The sequence below is a fragment of the Nicotiana tabacum genome, chromosome 7 (assembly GCF_000715075.1).
Source record: "Nicotiana tabacum cultivar K326 chromosome 7, ASM71507v2, whole genome shotgun sequence".
Classification (NCBI taxonomy): domain Eukaryota; kingdom Viridiplantae; phylum Streptophyta; class Magnoliopsida; order Solanales; family Solanaceae; genus Nicotiana; species Nicotiana tabacum.
In genome coordinates, this window is record NC_134086.1 from 110,304,522 (window position 1) to 110,325,498 (window position 20,977).

Here is a 20,977-nt window from a genome sequence, read left to right on the forward strand (position 1 = left end):
AATTTTTTTATTTAGGCTAATTCATAGCTATTTTAGAATACCCAACCCTCGAGGTTTCATGTTTGACTTTTAATTTGCAAATTTATATTTACCCACATATGAGTAATTTAAATTAGTCCAAATCTTTTAAATAAAAGTATTTATATGGTTTATCTTTATTCCATTATCTGTTTAATTTCCTTAATCGTGTGCATAAATTGAAACTGAAATAACAATAATGTACATAATATTCCTTCTTCCTTTCCCCCCCAGTGAATCTATCCTACTAATCATTACAGAGTGATTGACACCTATTATAACAAAAATCCTAAGGTTTGTAAAACAATTAAAAAATGATGCACTGTAAGGAGAGTTTGAACAGTAACGAAAATTCACACATATGCACGGCTAATTTCTCTAACTTTTACTGCTAAAGAATTGCCCATCATTGTGTAATCATTGTATCCCTTAATTAATATCATATCATGGCTTGGTATTGAACCACCATTACACTTCTTTACCCAAACTAATGTGCAGGATAATTTGTTTTTTTTATATACACAGCAGTGAACAAATCGACATACCTGCACTATAAAAGCTAACCACTTAGCGTCTTACGATGCCGCTGCTAATTTCCTCAATACGAATCTTCTCTGAGTATTTTGCCTCTTTGTTTCATTAAGAGCAAGGAACTAATTATCCAAATTTTCTACTCTTTAGGTCACTAAAAACGTGCAGCTATAAGATAATGGGCTTAGCCCACTCCAATTTATTTAATAAATAACCAAAATCAACAGTTTAAAAATTTAGCCACTAACCACTTATTTAGTACCATATCTCATATAGTAAAAACATTTCCTTCTGTAACTTAATATTTGACCCCAATATCTACAAATTAAATTAGTTCTCCAGTCTCCTAATTAATAGATGTATAAATATTTCGGATTATTACAGAGGAGCTGGCGACATTGCTGAAAAACAACCATCTCAGAGAATTTTTAAGCGATTGGGCCAAAAAACAACTACGGTCGCAACCGGGATAATGTGGAACCCTCAAAAGCGGGAGAAGATCCTCCTCGTCTACGATCAACATCAGGGGGAACGAGATTAATGGTGTAACTTTCTCGATAGCGAAAAAGATGAAGGTATCGGTGACCCATAGCAAGAGACTCTGAGATGTCGCTGAAGACGACATCACCTTCACGGATGGGGGATGCAGACAGACTCCTGCTTCTACATAACGATGCTGAGATAATCTCTCTTAATGTTTTAGATTTTAAGATTAAATGCGTTTTGGTGGACCCGGAGAGTTCAGCCAACATTATCTAACGGAGAGTCCTAAAACAAGCCAAACTAACCGGAAGCATAATTTCGGCTACAAAGCTCCTCGTCGGGTTCAATTTAGCAAGTGTAATAACCCGAGGAAAAATCCTGCTGCCCACGAATAACGAATGGGTAATGAAGACAATCCTTTACGAAGTAGTAGATGGCGAATATGGGTTAAGTATCATCCTTGGGGACCATGGTTGCACGAGATGAAGGCTATGCCATCAACATACCATCAACTCCTAAAATTCCCAACGTCGGAGGGAATTAAACAGATAAAGGGTGACCAACCGGTGGCAAGCGAGATGAATGCGATCTCAGTTTCTAGTATCAAAGGGAAGGAGCATGCGGCATAGCAATTACAGGAACCGACGCATGTTCCCGAGAAAAATAAAGTCAACAAGGGGGAGGAGTCGTCGGAATCCTATCAGGTACCAAGGTATTTTTAGGTACCAGAAGAGACAGATGCAACTAAATCCACAACGGAAGAACTCGAGCAAATTATGTTGTTTGAGAAATTCTTGGAGAGGAAATCCACTTGGGGACAGGACTAAACCTCGAGCTCAGGTCAGGATTTATTAAATTTCTTAAATTTAACATTGACTGCTTTGCATGGTCGCATGCGGATATGACAGGTATCCTGCCAGAAGTGGTTGCGCACAAACTAAGCCCGAATCCTAATATCCCTCCAGTGAGGTAGAAGAAATGCCCTATTACTGAGTTCAGAAACAAATTCGTCAAAGAAGAGGTAACTCGTTTGCTTGATATCAGTTCAATCCGAGAGGTAAAGTATCCTGAATGGTTTGCTAACGTAGTGGTAGTTCCAAAGAATAAGAATAAATTTGGCATGTGTGTAGACTATAAGGATCTAAATAAGGCATGCCCGAAAGACTCATTCCCATTGCCAAACATTGATTGAATGATTGATGTGACGGCCGGGCATGAGTTGACGAGTTTTCTCGATGCTTACTCTGGATACAACCAAATCAAGATGAACCTAGAGGATCGGGAAAAAACTTTGTTCATAATAAACTTCGTCACATATTGCTATAATGTGGTATCTTTCGGGCTTAAGAATGCTTGAGCCACTTACCAGAGGCTTGTAAACAAAATGTTTGAGAAAAAAATAGGAAAAATCATGGAAGTTTCCATAGATGATATGCTCATTAAGTCTTTGAACACAGGTGATCATCTTAAACACTTGCAAGAAACCCTTTACAACCTAAGGAAGCACAACATGAAGCTTAACCCCGAAAAGTACGCATTTGGAGTCAATTATGCTAAGTTCTTGGGGTTCCTAGTGTCACAAAGGGGGATCAAAGTCAATCCTGATAAAATTAAAGCCATCGAGGACATCCATGACCAGTTGTTAAGCATGAAAGAAGTTCAAAGGTTGACAGGAAGATTGGCCGCTTTAAGTAGATTCATCTCTCGGTCTTCGAAAAAATGTCATCACTTCTTTTCACTTATCAAAAAGAAGAATAACTTCGAATGGACTCCGGAATGCCGGTTGGCTCTGAAGGATTTGAAAAGGTATTTACCGAGTCCTCTATTATATCAAAACTGGATGAAGGCGAATAATTGTTGATTTACTTAGCTGCCTCGGAGGTAACGGTGAGTGTCGTTTTAGTCCATGAGGATGAAGGTGCGCAATCTCCTATCTAGTATGTTAGTAAAATTTTAATAGAAGCAGAAACTTGCTACCCACATCTCGAAAAATTGACCTTAGCTCTCGTAGTCCCACTCAAAAGCTTGAGCCTTATTTCCAATGTCATCCGATAGTTGTGGTGACAATCTTTTCCCTGCGGAATGTCCTTCACAAATATGAACTTTCAGGTTGGCTGGCCAAGTGGGCAGCCGAAATGAATGGATTTGACATAGAGTATAAACCTAGAACTGCGATTAATTCACAAGTTTTGGCCGACTTTGTGGCTGATTTTAGTCTAGGGCCGTTGCCTTTGTCTACCAAAGAAGCGGTGATAGTGTCAGAATCGACATCGGGAGTTTGAACCTTTTTCACGGACGGAGCTTCCAATGTGAAAGAGAATGGGCTCGGTGTAGCTTTAATCATACCTTCGGGAGTAACCCTAAGGCAGGCCATAAGAACGGTTTCTCTGACTAACAATGAAGTCGAGTATGAGGCTTTGATTGCAGGACTCGATTTGTCCTAGCGACTGGACTCTGAGGTCATAGAAATCAAATGTGATTCCCAATTATTAGTAAATTAGGTCTCTGGAATCTTCAAAGCCAAAGAGGAGCGCATGCAACAATACATATAAAAAGTCCAGGCTCTGCTTGCACGGTTCAGGGAATAGTCAATTACCCACATCCCGAGGGAAGAAAACGCGCAAGTAGATGCACTATCCAACCTGGGATCGTCTATGGAAATAAAAGGACCAGACTCTTGTACGATCTTGCTGCTTATGCATTCGGTATTGGACATGGATGGCTATTATTAAGTTAACGCGACCAATTTGGTCTTGGACTGAAGGAATGAGATCATTAACTCGAGCACGGAAAGTTACCCGAAGAACTCAAGGCATCCCGGGCGCTACGCACTAAAGCAGCCCGATGCTGCTTCAAGGGAGTTCAATTGTATAGAAAATCTTTTCAAGGCCCGTTGGCCCGATGTGTGGGAGCATCCAAACTAATTACATCATGAGAGAAGTTCACTAAGGGATCTGCAAAAATCACTCGGGTGCACACTCCTTGGTATTACATCAAGTTAGGGCAGGATACAACTGGCCCCTCGATGGAACAAGACACTAAGGAGCATAGGGGTGGGCATGTGGTACTTCAATATGGTATTTATTAATTACTATTCGGTATTTCGGTATTCGATATATCAATTGTGCATACCAAATATTGTACCAAAGTAGTTTGGTGCGGTTTGATATTTTCTTTTTTGGTTCGATACGATTCTGTACGGTTTTGGTATCGCACCGTTTCTATCTAACGTGACAAGAAGTGGCACTGGCCAGTGGAAACCACATATATATAGTTGAAAAAACTTATCATTTCATTGCACTAGAAAGTAGCAAACAATTGGGCAGAGAAAGCTTGTCATAAAGCAAATCAAATCTTAATTAAGATTAATATATATTGCTCCAGTTGAGAAAGTTTTCGAAGCACAAGTTCTCAATTATGCTTAACAGAATGTTTTTCATCTCCATGTTTAGTAGTAATTGTTTGCTCATTCCATAACAAGAAGCTACTGTCTTTTATTAAAAAAATTAAGACTAATGTTTAACAATCTATTCTAACTGTTCGGTATTTCGGTATTTCGGTATACCGACATATCGAAACCTCAATACCGAGGACCGTACCGAAATATCGAATAACCAAAAAATGGATACCGAATTATACCAAAATACCGAATAAACCGATACCGAAATACCGAATTAATTCGGTCCAGTTCGACTGTATCCCAAACATAATCTAGATAAGCTAAATAACCCTTCTCGACCATGTGCCAAGCCTTCATAAAAGAGATAATCCGACTAGGTGCACTAATAGATGAACCCTTCCACTCTAATCTAGGCAACTAAGGCATCGCCAAGGTAACAGTCTTGGCATGGCAATCAAAGACGACATGATATAGAGACAACCAATCCATGCCCATGATGACATCAAATTCGGTCATATCAAGCAGTAGAAGATCCCCTCCAGTCTCATAACTATAGAAAGTCACGACAGGACCGATAGATCCGATCACAATAACAAAATCACCCAATAATGTGGACACATAAACAGGAGTATCCACAGACTTACGAGGAACACCTAAAAATAAGCAAATGGAGATGAAACATATGAATATGTAGACCCTGGATCAAATAGTACCGAAGCATCCCCACCGCAGACAAAAATAATACATGTGATCACGACATCTGAGGCTACTACATCTGGTCTGGCTGGAAAAGCATAGAACCTAGCTGGAGCGCCAACTGACTAGCCTCTACCTGATTGGCCTCCACCTCTAGGACGGCCCCTACCCACCTGCCCTCCGCCTCTAGGCGGCCGGACGGTTGGTGCATAGCTGGTGCTGTAACCATGGGCTGATGACCCTGTTGTACTGCCTTACCCCGAAGTCTGGGACAAAACCTTTTCATGTGGCCAAGATCCCTGCACTCATAATAACCCCTCGAAACAGTGGACTGCTGACATGAAGTCTGACCCTGATGGCATGAATACCGACTGGAGGAAACCTGAATAGCTGGTGGGCGGTATGAGCTCCCTGGAATGGCACTGAAATAGGGCCACGCTAGAGCACCCTCAGAAGGCGGTGGTGTTGGATATGTGGGCTTTCTAGACTAATCCCTCACAAACTGACCTCTGCCCCTAGACGGAGCACCACTGAACCCTCCATAATAACGAAACTGCTTGTCCCTCGGCACCTGCTCTCGGCTCTGCTAACGAACACCCTCGATCCTCCGAGCTATCTCCAGAACCAGCTTGTAAGAGGTCCCCATATCAACCTCTCGGGCCATCGTGGACTGGATACCAGGGAGCAAACCTGCAACAAATCTCTGCACTCTCTCAGCATCGGTGGGGAGTATCATAAGTGCATGGCGAGACAACTCAAAGAATCTCGCCTCATAGTCGGTCACCAACATCTAACCCTGTTGGAGCTGCTCGAACTGAAATTGCAACTCTTCCCTCTAAGAAGGTAGAATATATCTATCCAGAAAGAGGCGTGTGAACTGGTTCCAAGTCAAGGGAGGAGAACCTGCTGGTCCACCGAGAAGATAGAACTGCCACTATCTACGGTCCCTACCCTCCAGCTGAAAGGTGGTAAAGCCCACCCCGTGGGACTCCAATATCCTCATGTTGTGCAGTTTGTCCTACAACGATCAATAAAGTCCTGGGAGTCCTCATATCACTCACCTCCAAAGACAGGAGGATGTATCTTGGTTCATCTGTCCAATAGCTTCTGCGTCTCGCCGGTCGCAGCTGGTCTGGGCTTAGGTATAGCTGTTGCAACTGGCTGAGCTCCACCCACGGGTAGTGCCTGGTGTCCGATACACGACAGCTGCATGCCCTAGAGCCTAAGCGGTAGGGGTCTGTGCTCCCCCTCCAGCCTGAGATGTGGCTGGGTCTTCTAGAAATAAATTAGCATGCGTCATAGAATCCATGAACCGCAGCATACGACCCATGACCTCTTGGAATCCCGGTTCGTACATGAAATCCACCGAGGCTCGCACTGCTGCATGCACCTTACCCTGCTCTTCAATAACAGGATCCTCTACTGTATCCACTGGTGGCACAATTGGAGCAACTTTAGGATGCCTTCGTCCTCTACCATGAGCTGGAGCCCTCCCTCGGCCTCTACCTGTGCCTCTAGCAACAGGGGGAGCAGTTCCTCCTCGGTCGGGTACATCTGTCGCGCACGTTCTCACCATTTATGAGAGAATAAGAGAAAGATACTTAGCACAACATCAATAGCACGATAGGAGATGAAGAAAGAAAAGTTTCCTACACCCTATAGCCTATCGAAGATAAGTACGAACGTCTCTGCACCGCTCCACAAGACTCTATTAGGCTTGCTCAAAATGTGTGAGACCTACGTGAACCTAGCGCTCTAATACCATATAGTCATGAGCCAATTCCTTCTATAGGCTGTGATGACGCCCAAGGTCGCTGCTAGGTAAGCCAAAGGTGAATTAGTCATGTATCTATTCTTTTAAAAATTTCATAAGTAGTCGATTTTGATTTTATTAAGTAAATGAGAAGTGGAAAATTTAATAAAGTAAAACGAAACCTAATGAAAGAGCAAATGTAGTAAAATAAATGCTCAAAAATCATAAAGTGTCTACTAGCATGTTTCCAAGACGTGGTGTCACAAGTGTATGAACAACTAGTAGAATATACAAAATACTAAGCTACTGTCTAAAATAGGGTAGACAGAAAGTAAATACAAAAGCGAGACTACGAGCGCTGCAGAACGGCCTTAGAGAGGAGCTCACCACTAAGCCCTGGGATAACGGGGTGCGGGCTGGAATGACTGCGAGATGAACCTGCCTGCAAAAGTGTAGCGTTAGTACATAAACAACAAGTACTCGGTAAGTATCTAGTCTAACCTCGAAGAAGTAGTAACGAGAGGTCGACATCGACACTTACTATTGGCCAACAAATAAAATACCGAAATTCTAAATAAGCATGGGATATGTAATAATAATAATAATTACACAATAGCAAGCAGTGAATAAGTGATTCTTTAACTGATAGTAAAATTCAAAATCTCCAACCAACACCTACTAACTCCAAACAATTTCTGTTATTAAATAAATTATAACCTCTCAAGCTATAAAATAATATCAAGTGTAATCGGGCTCCGAGTATTATATTATGCCGAGATGTAATCCTCTCTAAATCCTCAACTTGATGCCAACTAACCCAAAACTATTCAAATATTATATAAATTAATCAATATGCGCTCACAAGTTCATATTTTACCATTAGAGTAATTACCCAACCCAAATTGGAAGATTCCTACAATTCACCCTCAGGTCCACGTGCCCGAATTTCAAAATTTTTTGAAGATTAATGTTACCCATAACTTCAAGAACTCAAATACATAATTTTCACCCAATTTCATAATCATTTTCGTGGTTAAATCTCATATTTATCAAAATCTAAATTTTTCAACTAAACCCATAATTTCCACAATTTTTCATGTTAAAACCTACCCATAATCTATGTATTAAACTCATCTTATATAGAAATTACTTACCTCAAAGATCTAGGTGAAACACCTCTTCAAAGAGCTATAAAATCATCCAAGAAGTGAAAGAAATGAACAAAAATGGCCTAAGTCCCGTTTTTAAAAAAAGACACTGCTCATGCATCCCTTCTTCGCGATCGCAGAAGAGGCATCACAATCGCGAAGACAAACAGCCTAAGCCCCAAAAAACTACCCATCGCGAACGCGACAGGAGCCCCGTGAACGCGGAGGCTTGCCTGGCCTACCCTATGTGAACGCGTGGGTTTCTTCGCGAACGTGAATAATAACAACGTCCCCTTCCCAGCTCCAGCCTCCTCTATGCGAATGCGAGCCACTTCACGCGAACGCGAAGGCCACAGGTCCTAGACCTTCGTGAACGCAGGCTGGCTATCGCGAACGTAGCACAATTTCCAGTTCCCTATTTTTCCTTCTTCACGAACGCAGCCCCTTCCTCGCAAATGCGAAGAAGGAAACCAGAACCAGCAGTGACATTATTTTGGACTTAGCTCGGGGCAGTCCGAAACTCACCTGAGCCACCTGGTAACCCGTTCAAATGCCCCAACAAGTCTATAAACATGATACATACCTGTTCGAACTCTCGAAATGCATAAAACAATATCAAAACTAAAAATCGCACCCCAAAACCAAATTGAATCAAATTATGAACTTCAAGTTTTCAACTTGCTCCGAACGCACCGAATCATACTTAGACTACTCGGAATGATATCAAATTTTGCGTGCAAGTCACAAATCACCATACCTAATTATTCTCAGGCTCGGAATCCCAAATAGACCTCGATAACACCAAATTCCACTTCAAACCAAATTTAAAGAACTTAAAAACCTTCATTGCGCCAACTATCAATATTAGGCGCTGAAACGCTCTCAGTCATTCGAAACCTGATCCCAACATATTCCTAAGTCCAAAATCATCATACGAACCTATTGGGACCATCAAATCCCAGTTCCGAGGTAGTTTACTCAAAACGTTGACTCAAGCCAAACTTAACCATTTTAAGCTAATATTAAGGAACTAAGTGTTCCGATTTCAACCCGAACCCTTCCAAACCCGAACTAACCACTCCCCATAAGTCATAAAACAGTAAAAGTACATACGAAGAGTTTTGTTAGAGAAATAAAAATCTGAAAAGCAAAACAACCGACCGGATCGTTACAATATGAGTGACTTAATATTGAAAACTATAAGTTTACAAGTCATTGTCTCTTAAAACAAATAAGATGAGTTAACTTATTTGTGAAGTATCTTTAATTTATATATTATATTAAAAAGACGAAGGCCCTTAGCGAAATATCGTTCGCCTTTTTTGCCCCTTAAAAATAAATTTTATATTAGACAAAATTGTCATTTTAAGTTTTCTATCCTAATATTTAGGAGTTTTAAATAAACTAAATTAATATATTAAAAACTTCCTTATTTAAAGTCTGTACACAAAGTCCTAATATTAAATATTTTGCATAAATCGTGCCTTAATTAATGATGTAACATAATAAATTTATTAACTAAAAAGTAATGTTTGGAAAAGTTTAATTAAAAAAACTTTTGACACTTAAGACTCCTTTTTTTTAACCACTAGGGATCATTTTAGGGTTATGAGTCTTTGGTTAATTTTAGCAACACAACTAACTCAAAAGCAGGAAATTAATATTACAGAGAATGCAATCTCAGCTATACGAGGTACATATCATCATGCAAGTTTATTTTTTACAATAAAAATATTATTGTTTCAATCAGCTTATCTATGAAATAATATGAATAAATAAAGATAGAAGGAAGCTAGATAGAAAAACTTAGAGCAAACAGAGTAAAAAATGGATACTCCAAAAAAAGGTCAATGGAAAAAAATAACACTCTATCAAAAATAAATACTGAAGTTTTCTGCTAGAAAAGCTCTTAAATTTTTAAAGGCTATGTATTTTTGCTGAAACTAAAAGAGCAAAATCAATATTCTTCAATTTCAAGAGTTTAATTTTTACTTTAAAACTAAAATATAATATTTAATATAATAATTTATTCAACAAGATAGGATACACACGCAATCGCGAATGTAGATTTTAAATATTATACAAAATATTAATGAAGAGAAAACATTATTCGAGTAGGAAAGGAGTTCAATTTTTTTTTTATATTATTGCAAAAGTACTAATCCCCAATGCAAAAAAAATTAAATTATTTTTTAATATTGAGAACAAATAATTTAGTCTTTGAATTAATTACTCCCTCGGTTTCAGTTTATATAAAACCTTTTAGTTTTTTGAGATTCAAACTATAAAAACTTTGACAAATTTTTTTTAAATATTTTTTCATCATATTGACATGAAAAGATTGCACCTTAATAGTATTTCTTGTATAGTTTTTGAATATCCAAGTTTTAACTTTAAGGTTCGAGCCGTGGAAACAGCCTCTTGCAAAAATGTAGGGTAAGACTGCATACAATAAACCTTTGTAGTGCCTGGCCCTTCCCCAGACCCCGAGCATAGCGGGAGCTTAGCGCACCGGATTGCCCTTTAACTTTAGAATATCGATCTAATTCAATTTAACTTTAAAGATTAGTCAAATTAACTCTAGAAAAGCGAAAATGTTCACATAAACTAGAAAAGAGCGGGTGATTAGCAAAATAATCAATTTATTTATTTTTAAAATCATCATATAAATAAAATAATTTCTTAAATTGATAAAAATCTTAAGGTATAAAAATTAATTTTCACAAGAAGAGCATTGACGGTTAGAAAAATAAAAAATAGAGCAAAATTGATTATGTTATAGTTTACTTGTTATTTGTTTTTTTGTATTAGGTAACAAAAATAACAAGGATGTTCATAAGATATCCACATATGTCCTAAGAAATTATAAATAACGTATATATAAGACATAATTTTTTTATTTATTAACTAGCTAAATTGGATTAATATTTATATTTTTTAGGAACTTAAATCATTTTCGTTAATTTTTGTTCAATAACTCAAATAAATTATTTAATATATTTACCTATGTTCATAAAAAAAATTATATACTTATGATATAGGTACACGCGCAAAGCGCGTACATTAAGACTAGTTTTAATTAATAGAAAGTGAATTTGAGTAGAAGAGTAACACTAATCATCCTGAAAGATGAAACAATACCAAAGAGAACTATTTGCTTTAGGAATTGTCAACTGTTTTAAGTTTCTCTAAAAATATTCATTACAATATCTCCTTCTAAGTACTTTTATTTTGTGATTTAACCAAAATATGAAGGTTAGGGTATCTGCTCAAGACACAGTTGGGATCTTTGAGTAGATAGCCAGATTTTTTTGAGTCTATTCTTATTCTATCAGTCCTTAATTATTTAGTTCACAAATTCGACTTTTGTTTCTAAAAAATTATTTATTTAAATTAAACTCGGTTCTCTAATGTTACTTGTGAAGTACAAACACACTTTTCAAAGTCAGGTGACACTAATAATTCAAATTATTGGATGAAGTAATTAAAATATCTTAAAGAAGAAGGATTGCGTAACATTTAAAAGTTTATGAGAATTTTTTCTTACAATTCACAAACTGAAAGTTAAGACAGTCTGTGTAAGGTTGAATGGTTTTGTGGGTTTTACAATTTTTTTTTAAATTTTATGACCCTAAATCCCTTTTTACACACGAGAGCTTTACTTTTACACAATATATCTATTTGTCACAAATAAAAAATCTAAAAAGCACATTTCTTAATTTCAACATTGTAATTGGCGATGAAGGCCCATTTCCTCTATAACTTTAGGTCTTTCTTCTTTTTTGTTTGAAGAATTAACTCAAATAGTCGCCCACCCAACTGCTTTAACTAAAAATAGCAGGTGAAGTTATAATATATGCATATTTTATGTATTATATGTGTATAGTTGTGTATAGGGGTGTTCATGGTACGATTTGGATTGGTTTTTCCCTAAAAAGAAACCAAACCAAGTAAGTCGATTTTTCAAATATTAGAACCAAACCAAGTAAGTCGGTTTTTCAAATATTAGAACCAAACCAAACCAATTAAGTCGGTTTTTCCTTGATTCGGTTTATGTCGGGTTTTGTCGGTTTTTTATTTTTTTCGTTATTTGTCGTTTTTTTCTTAAATATAAGACATACACTACCAAACACATATTCTGGCGACCACATTTTCAATGTAACACTATCAAATCAATTGTCCTTTGAGAAATCTATTATTTACCAAGATATATTGATGTTAATTTAATCAAATAGTAAAGAATAATTTAAGGACTCAATTAAAAATATACTATTTTTAACACGAAATGGATTTTTACACTTAATAAAAGAAAACTACCAATCAAACTAGAATGTAAAGGTAAAGAACTATACTAAAAGTGCAAACTATTAACATTTACTATAAATTTTCTGAAACTTTGTATAAAAGTATACATATATATAAGTGTAATAATAAATTTGAAATATATATAAGTGTAATAATAAATTTGAAATAGCTAATCCTATAGTCGGTTTGGTTCGGGTTTTTTCGATTTTTTCTTGTTAAAACCAAAATCAAACCAAATTTGATCGGTTTTTAAAATTCAAAACAAAACTAAACCGAACAAAAAAGTATCATTTTTTTTGGTCGGTTTGGTTTGGTTTTTGGTTTGCTTCGGCTTTTCGGGGTTTTATGGACATTTCTAGTTGTGTATAATTTATGTATATGTCTAGAAAAAATAAATAGTGAATATGATTAACTATTTTTGCAAGGATCCCCTTTTGTTTTTGTCGTGTCTGTTCCATGTTGGGCCAATTGGCCCCTAACCAATAAGCTATCTGGAACCCTATGAGTCAATAGTAGGGTTTTGGACTTTTGGTCTCCGAATTCCGTAGGAATGGTGAGAAATTCAAAAATAGCCAGATTTATAACTGGTCGTTCAAATATAGCTCAGTTTTAAAAGTAATCGAAATTTAGCCATTTTTCATGTAAAGATAAATTTGAGCGAAAATACTGTTCAAAATCCGAAAAATAAGCCAGTATATTATGATGGAGTTCCAGCATAAGTATACTTGAACTCCAACATATTATACTGGAGTTCCAGGATAAGTATGCTGGAACTCCAGCATAATATGATGGAGTTCCAGCATAAGTATACTAGAACTCCAGCATAATATACTGGAGTTCCAGCAAGTATAATTGTCCAGTATAATATACTGGAGTTTGGAGCACCGGTGCTCCAGTCTCCAGTATATTATACTGGAGCCAGCAAAGTATACCGGTCCAGCATAATATGCTGGAGTTCATACACAGGTGCACCGAACTCCAGTATATTATGCTGGACCGGTCTCTGTTGCAGCAAAATAGTGACTATTTTTCATTGACTTGGTAAATGCTGGCTATTTTTTAATGACCAGTCCGAAAACTGGCTATACCGTGATATTTTTACGTAGGAATGACATCAGATAACTATTCTAGAGGGCTTAAAAATTATCCAATGCGTCTTGAATTTTAGTTTTTCAGTTTAAATTTTCTGGACATTAAGTCATGAAGTTAAGATTTTTATTTCAAACTTTCATAACAAAATAAGTACTGGCTAATCTCTAAATAGCAATCTTAAAAATGGCTATTTGTGTACTTCCCCCTTAACACCGGTTTCAGCCTCATGGTTTAAAAGGTTACTTGTCTAATAATAGAGAACGGAACTTTGTGAAAGAAAAGTAATTAAGGAGCTTATCTTTAGTTAAAAAATAAAATATTGATTAATTTTTTTTGTTCAAACACTTGTTAATTTGGCTTAAACATATTTTATAAATTCAAATTTACCATGATTTCGAGAACAAAAATAATGTTTTGGGAACTAATAATCTTTATTCTAGATAGAACTTACTTTTATATTTTTACTGCTTCACTTTCAAAACGAAAATGAATTAAGATTAGTTTCAACTGATACAAGTAAAGCTTGATTGCTTTCATCTAAAAAATTCTAAGAAATAGATCAGTAAGAATATCCCATACAAGAATAGTCAGAAACTTGAAATTTCTTAGTAAATCTTGGCTCACATTTGGCCATAGATTTTGGCTTCATTTTTTTAATTTCTTTTTAAAATATTGTTTGTTTATGAAATATAATCATATTTTGGGAAAAAAAGAATTCAAAAATTTTCAAGTTCCCAAAAACTGGTTTAGGGCAATTTTTAAGTGAACATTTTTCTTCCACTCACAAAACTTCAACTTTTCTTCAAATAAAATGCATGTCCAAACACAACTTCAAAAACTCTTTTTAAGTTTCATTCAAATTTATGTCCAAACGCTAGTTTAGTAGTCTAGAGTAAACTCGCAAGGAACCGCAATGAAACCCGCAACAGCCCCACACCGCATTAGATTTTAAAAATCAGTTTCAATTTGCCCTACCCTGCCCTGCATAAGATCAAACCCGCCTTGCCCCGTATAAGATCAAAGCCGCCCCGCACCCGCATCATTCCTTTGCCATCCCTAAGTCTAGTTAATTGGTTACCTGAATTTCTACCTTATTAATGAGCGGCCGGTTCCACATTTTATAATCCCTTTAACCATCCTCAACCAAGAAAAAGAATTCATAGTATCCAAATAAATTAATAATTACATCTAGCTGCATATGATGTTATCCTGCAAGTCGGACCATTCCCTAAAAATCATCCCAAGTCTAGTACTTTAAAGATAGGCTATAGTTGATAAATCCAAGAGGTCAACAAGAAAGAAAAATAAAAAAGCACACATAATTCAACTTTGTTTTTTCCAATTCTACGGCTAGAATTAGGATTTCCTAGTGATTAGCATTCACTTAATTTGTGATATAGCCCATCAAAGGTGTTAAGATGGAAATTAAATCACCAACTAATTTAAGTATGAGAATAGTCTTTTTGTTTGTTTTTCCCCTTTTCATCCGAACTATAATAATTGAACGAGAACCGGAAGCCGAAATAGAATAACATTTAACTTGACATTGTTGAGTTTTTAACTAATTTTTTTGGTTTCCCACATGGTGTGGTGTTCGATATCAGTATTGAAGCCCGACTATATTCGAATTCGCGTTGTGTAGGGCCCCATTCGTGAAAAAGCGCGTAAAAATTGCACAGGGCACTCTATTTGGTCGCCCCCATTTAATCTATATCCACTTTTTAAAAAAGTTTTAACTTGTACCTACTTTTTAAACAACTTCAGAGTAAAAATAGCACGGGCTAGCCAGTTTTGGATTGGTCATTCAAAAATAGCCAGCGTTTGTAAAATCATTGAAAAATAGCCACTATTTTGTTGCAACACGAAAAGTTCCAGCATAATATACTGGAGATCGGTGCACCTGTGTATGAACTTCCAGCATATTAAGTTGGACCAGTATATTATACTGGAACTCCAGTACAATTTGCTGGAAGTGCAGTATATTTATTAGAGTCCAGTATACTTTGCTGGAGCTCCAGTATATTATACTAGAGTTCCAGTATACCTTTTGGAACTCCAGTATATTATGTTGGAGTATTTTTCGAATTTTGAATACTGTTTTTGTTTAGATTTATCTTTACATGAAAAGTGACTAAATTTCGACAACTTTTGAAACTGTGACTATATATGAATGACCACTTGTAATCTGGCTATTTTTGAATTTTTTCTAACTTCGGGCCTCTTTCTCCTCCTCCTTCATTTTCTTCTTCTCAAGATTTTTCGCTCAACTGCCGCTCACCTCCAAACTTTCAATAGAAGAGGCATTTTGTGAACATAGCAAGAAACATGCAGATTCTTTCATTGTTCTCTGCTCTAGCTGCATGTTAAAATGCTGATGCATCGTTTTTGCACTTCGTCTCCTTTGTTTCTAGTTAGGTGGATGCATTTTTTGCCTAGGTAATGAATTAGCACAAGATGCTCGTAAATTTATATCATAGTATACATATTTTCGTTTTCAATTACAAAATAATCGAGTTGAAGTTCATCAATATAAATAAAAACTTCAGCTCCTAGAATGCTGAAGTTCAGCAAATACAAAACAAACTTCAGCTCCTAGAATGTTGAAGTTCAGCAAATACAAAACAAACGTCAGCTCCTAGAATGCTGAAGTTCGGCAAATACTAAATAAACTTTCATCTCCTAGAATGCTGAAGTTCAGCAATTACAAAACAAAAACTTCAGCCAAAACATGTTGTAGTTTTATTGAATTGAAGTTTACCATTGTTATGAACTGAAGTTTTCGTGATTGTCTTTGCTACTTCAGGCCCATATGTCTGAATTTACCCGAAAAGTGGGTACGCTTGCAATTTTTTTTGCAAAGCGGGTATAAGTTAAAAGGTCTGTATATCTGAAGTTACCCGAAAAGTGAGTACGCTTGCAATTTCTTTGCAAAGCGGGTATAAGTTAAAAGGTGACCCAAAATTTGGATATAAATGCAAATCCCCGGGAAAGCGCTCCCTACCAAGGATGTTTCCATAACCAAAACTTCAACCCGAGACCTCTAATTAAGGGGAGAGCAGCCCGATCTGCTGCACCACTACTTTGGTGGTGTCTAACTAATTCAATTTATTTATTTTTTCACTGACCTTCAATTACTTATTGTATAGTTAATTAGGATGTCCTCGGTACCTTTTTGGATATGGAATGCTTCTGTATATTCAAATTAATTTCAATAATGCTATATTCTCTTATTACATTTTACAAGTAAAAAATCACCTTTTCCAAAAGAAAGTCGCCAATAAATCTTTAACCATTTACTCGATATATCGAAAATATATTTCAAAATAGTACCACTAGCTAGCTCCATTATATTAATATCTTTTCGACTAGGTTAAAGTTATATATTTTTTCGACTATTTTTTTCCCTCGTCTTTTTGAGCCGAGAGTCTATCGGAAACAGCCTCTCTGCCCCTATCAGGGCATGAGTAAGGTCTGCGTACACATTACCCTCCCAGATTTCACTATGTGGGATTTTACTGGGTAATTGTTATTTGTTGTTTTAGGTTAAAGTTATATAGGTAATAATTTCTGCATTCACGAGTTTTTTTTCATACGAGCTGATAAGGTTGCATTCATAGCTAAGAAATATAAACAAGTAGCTTTCATCCAATAAAAAGGAAAAAGTAGCTTTCATCCAGATATTTATTAGTTAATCATAATTAAGTAATATATTTATTTTAATTTTTAACTGCTAAAGTTAGATTGCTTAATTTGATATAAATACCGAGTGCATATAAATTTTCAGCATAACTATATAGGACAATATAACAAATTACAGCCGGTAAAGCGCAGTAAAGAAAACGTTTAATCAATTACACGCATGTATAGTTCGATTTCTTGATTTCTGTAGTAATACTACAGTAATTAAGACAATTTCGCGACTTATTTTCGTGGACGATTGATTAATTAGTATATTTTGTGTTATACTAACACAAGTGCTAAACAAACCTTTTAAAGATCCAACTCCTTGAGTTTTGCATCAGTCAATGCTTCACATGGAAACCCTCTACCAGGGTGACTTACAAAAAGAAAGTAAAATGATACTTATTTGATTAAACCAAAAAGTCAAAAATAAATGTCACTGGACCTGGACAAACTTAATTACGTGACAATTGAATATTAACATTGACTATGTAAAAAATAAATGAAAAATGTAACACGAGAGGATCACCCATTTAGTACTACTCTCGCTCAAGTTCAAATGCAGATGTAACCTTTGTGCAGTATGTATGTAAAAAAATACTAAAATTTTGATAAATATTATATATGAACCATAATTATTACAATAAGTTCAATCTTAGAAACTACAAATGTAAAATCCATCAAGTTTAAATCTTAAATCGGCTGAAAACCTACGAAGTATCATTCAATCTTTTATCCGTAGTCAACGTACAATCTGTGTGCTGTGATTTTCATTGGGAATGCCTAACAGAGCCACCATTACTCTCGCCATGATCTCCCAAAGAAGAAGGCATAGTAGTACTAATTGGATGGCTTTGGTCTTTATTAATGAGTGAAGAAATAGCGGCGGCGACAGCAACCCTAAATTTAGGATCAGTAGCAATGGCACTCATATTTTCAGCCAATATAGGATTACTACTACCATTTTGATGATGATGATGATCGCCTTGTAATTTAGGACCAGTAAAAAGGTTGTTCACAATTGTATTACTGTTCCCATCATAATTATTGCTTGGTAATTTAGGCATCCAAGAATATTGGCTCAAGTGATTTGCTGTTGCTGTTGCTGATGAGTTTGAAGAAGAACTTACAAAGGGAAATTGATGATGATGGTCATTAGAAATATTCTTGGTGAGATCAAGAAGTATGTTGGGATCACTAGAATTAAGGATGTTGTTTCTTAAATTGGAAAAATAAGGTGAAGAAGAGGAAGAAGAGTTTGGAATGTGATGACTATAATTAGGAGCATTATTATGGTAATTAGGGAAATTAACTGCTTGATTAATATTTCCATTAAGAAGAGGGTTAATACTTGAATCCACCAACATGAAGGAAGCTGCTGCTGATGTTGTTGATGCCATTGCTGTTGCACCCACTGGAAGAGGATGATTATGTGTTCCTTCATATGTTGTTATCAATATTGACATGTCCTCTAAACATCTTTGCACCTGATAACAAATTCTAATATTAGAGATATATACATATGATTCATAGTAACTAAATTAAAACACTGTTTGAATTCCAATAGTTCTCTCTAAATAGTTTACTTATATATCCTGGCTTTTACATTACCATATCACCTAAAGATACTCTCTCCGTTTCAATTTAGATGACGTAGTTTGACTTGACACAAAGTTAAAAGAAAAAAAAGAAGAGGACTTTTGAAACATGTGGTGCTAAAAGTTTAAGGGGCAAAAGCTTCGCATTAAGGGTAAAATGAGTAGAATAAAAAGTTTAAAGTTAAATTATTTCTAAATATAGAAATGTAACATTCTTATTGGAACAGACTAATAAGAAAAATGTGTTATCTAAATTGAAATGAAGGAAGTAACTAAAAGTAATTGTCCATGATAAGTGAAATTAGCAATCTAACACACGACCTATTACAACAGATTAAATTACAGTTAATAATAGTGACAAATTTCATAAATAAGTTAAATCCAAAAAGAATTTGCATCATACCTGCTTTCTCACCGGACATCCGGGCGCCACCGTGCAACGATAGTATGCTCTAGGACATGGATTTCCTTTAGCAATTTTTTGACCATATTTCCGCCATTGGCATCCATCATTCATCTAAAAATATGAATTTAATTATTTATTTTTGCATGTCTTCTTTTTCATTACAACAACAAAAAAAAAAATCGAAAATTTATGTTAGTATATGTTGAACTCACAGTAGCTGATTCACATCTAGCCCGGACTGAAACCCTAGCTTTTCTGTTTGGTGGAGAAGCAGTAGTCACATGGCTTGTTAATCCTCCCTGCAAATTGCCTTTATTTTGTATCTGAGTAGTAATTGCAGCATTATCTTCTTTAATTTTCTCCTTTCTTTCTTCTAATTCTGTACTTTCCACTAATTTGTTTGTAGTAATACTGCTGTTACTGCTAACCAATGTCAATGACAACCCTAATTGATCACCATCCATAATATCATCTAGTTCTTGTGATGTTTGTGATAGACTTCTATTCTTAATATCCAAGATTTTTGGACTCCTCGTCAGCCCTTCTGTCGTATCATCATTTCCACTCAGTGAAAGAAAATTTCTGTGATCCTATACATAGCCAAAATATTAAAAAAAAAAAAAAGAACAATAGTAATTAGCATCATATAGAATTAGATTATAATTAGATATCAAGCTTAATTTAGCTCATGAGACTATTTGGCATGGAGTTTATGCACTGGCTTATAAAGAATTTTTACGCTATTAGGTAAAGTTGACCTATAACAACAGGTAATTAATCTCCATACCATGATTAAACTCTATAGCATTATTGATGCAAAAGTTCATGCGTACCTTGTCGTGATTATTTTGATGAATTATGGCGAATTTTGCTTGTAGATCATAGTAATCTTTCATGGTTTGCTCAACTGCCTTCCTCAAAAACTTGTTCTCCTCTTTCATCTTGTTCATCTCCGTCTGTAACAACGATAACTGATGACACAAGAAAAAAACATTATACATTAGTCTTGAAGAGCAATCAAGAAACTACAACTTCATGCAGAAAAATGTGAGAATTTACAAAAGAGAATATTGATGAAATATGTACCTCTTCTGTTTTTGAGCTTCCTGATGTCTCAGCTTTTGACAATTCTTGGTCTTTTCCTTGTGTTTTGGCATTCACTAATTCTGATGATTGATTTTCTTCATTTAATGGCTCTATTTCTTCTTCTCGAGAATCAAGCTTTAAGCTGAGATCAATTTCCATCTCATCATTTTCAGATTTGTTGTTTTCCATTTTGGAACAAAAAAAACAAGAAAACTTTGGCTATAGCTGCAGCCTCTTTTTTGATATCTCTCTCTCTCTTTCTCTTTTATCTTAGATAATTATATCTATCTAATTTGTACTGCTTTTGAGGCACCAAAGTCAATTCCCTCATCTCAAAGAAGTATAGTATTGGACATCTAATTAAGGACGCATCTAAGTTTTGACTTTAATTGCATTTTTTAAATTAGACTCATCAATACAAGCTAATTAAGTAGCAACAAATTAATTAAATTAAAAAGAATAATACCAGTAAGACTAATAAAGTGTTAGGAACTGTCAGTAGTCTGGCATTCTTGGGCATCCTCTTCTCAATATATTACAGTGTCAAATTACTTGAATACCCTCAACAGTTTCCCACATTCTCTTATTAAACATTCTATAACCTATATATAGGCATCCCACTATATAAATTAGACTTGCGACTCTATGTAAATAGAGCATGCTTCAACACTTATTTTCTGCTTAAAATTTCGAGTCCATTGCCAAATTTGATGTAAACAATCTGGGAAAATGAAGATACAAAGATAAATGATTTAAGTTTTAAGCATTAACAATGTAAAT

The 20,977-nt window shown here is 35.7% G+C and overlaps 1 protein-coding gene across 1 annotated transcript; it reads right to left on the reverse strand.

Moving 5' to 3' along the window:
- Positions 1–17,706: 17,706 nt before the first annotated feature.
- LOC107805281 (WRKY transcription factor 72A-like) lies at positions 17,707–20,474 on the reverse strand. Its single transcript, XM_016629283.2, has 5 exons — positions 20,198–20,474; positions 19,945–20,082; positions 19,324–19,701; positions 19,109–19,222; positions 17,707–18,594 (listed from the first exon to the last, which is right to left on the reverse strand). The coding sequence occupies exons 1-5, from the start codon at positions 20,384–20,386 to the stop codon at positions 17,878–17,880; spliced, it is 1,536 nt and encodes a 511-aa protein (XP_016484769.1). The 5' UTR covers positions 20,387–20,474; the 3' UTR covers positions 17,707–17,877.
- Positions 20,475–20,977: the final 503 nt, after the last annotated feature.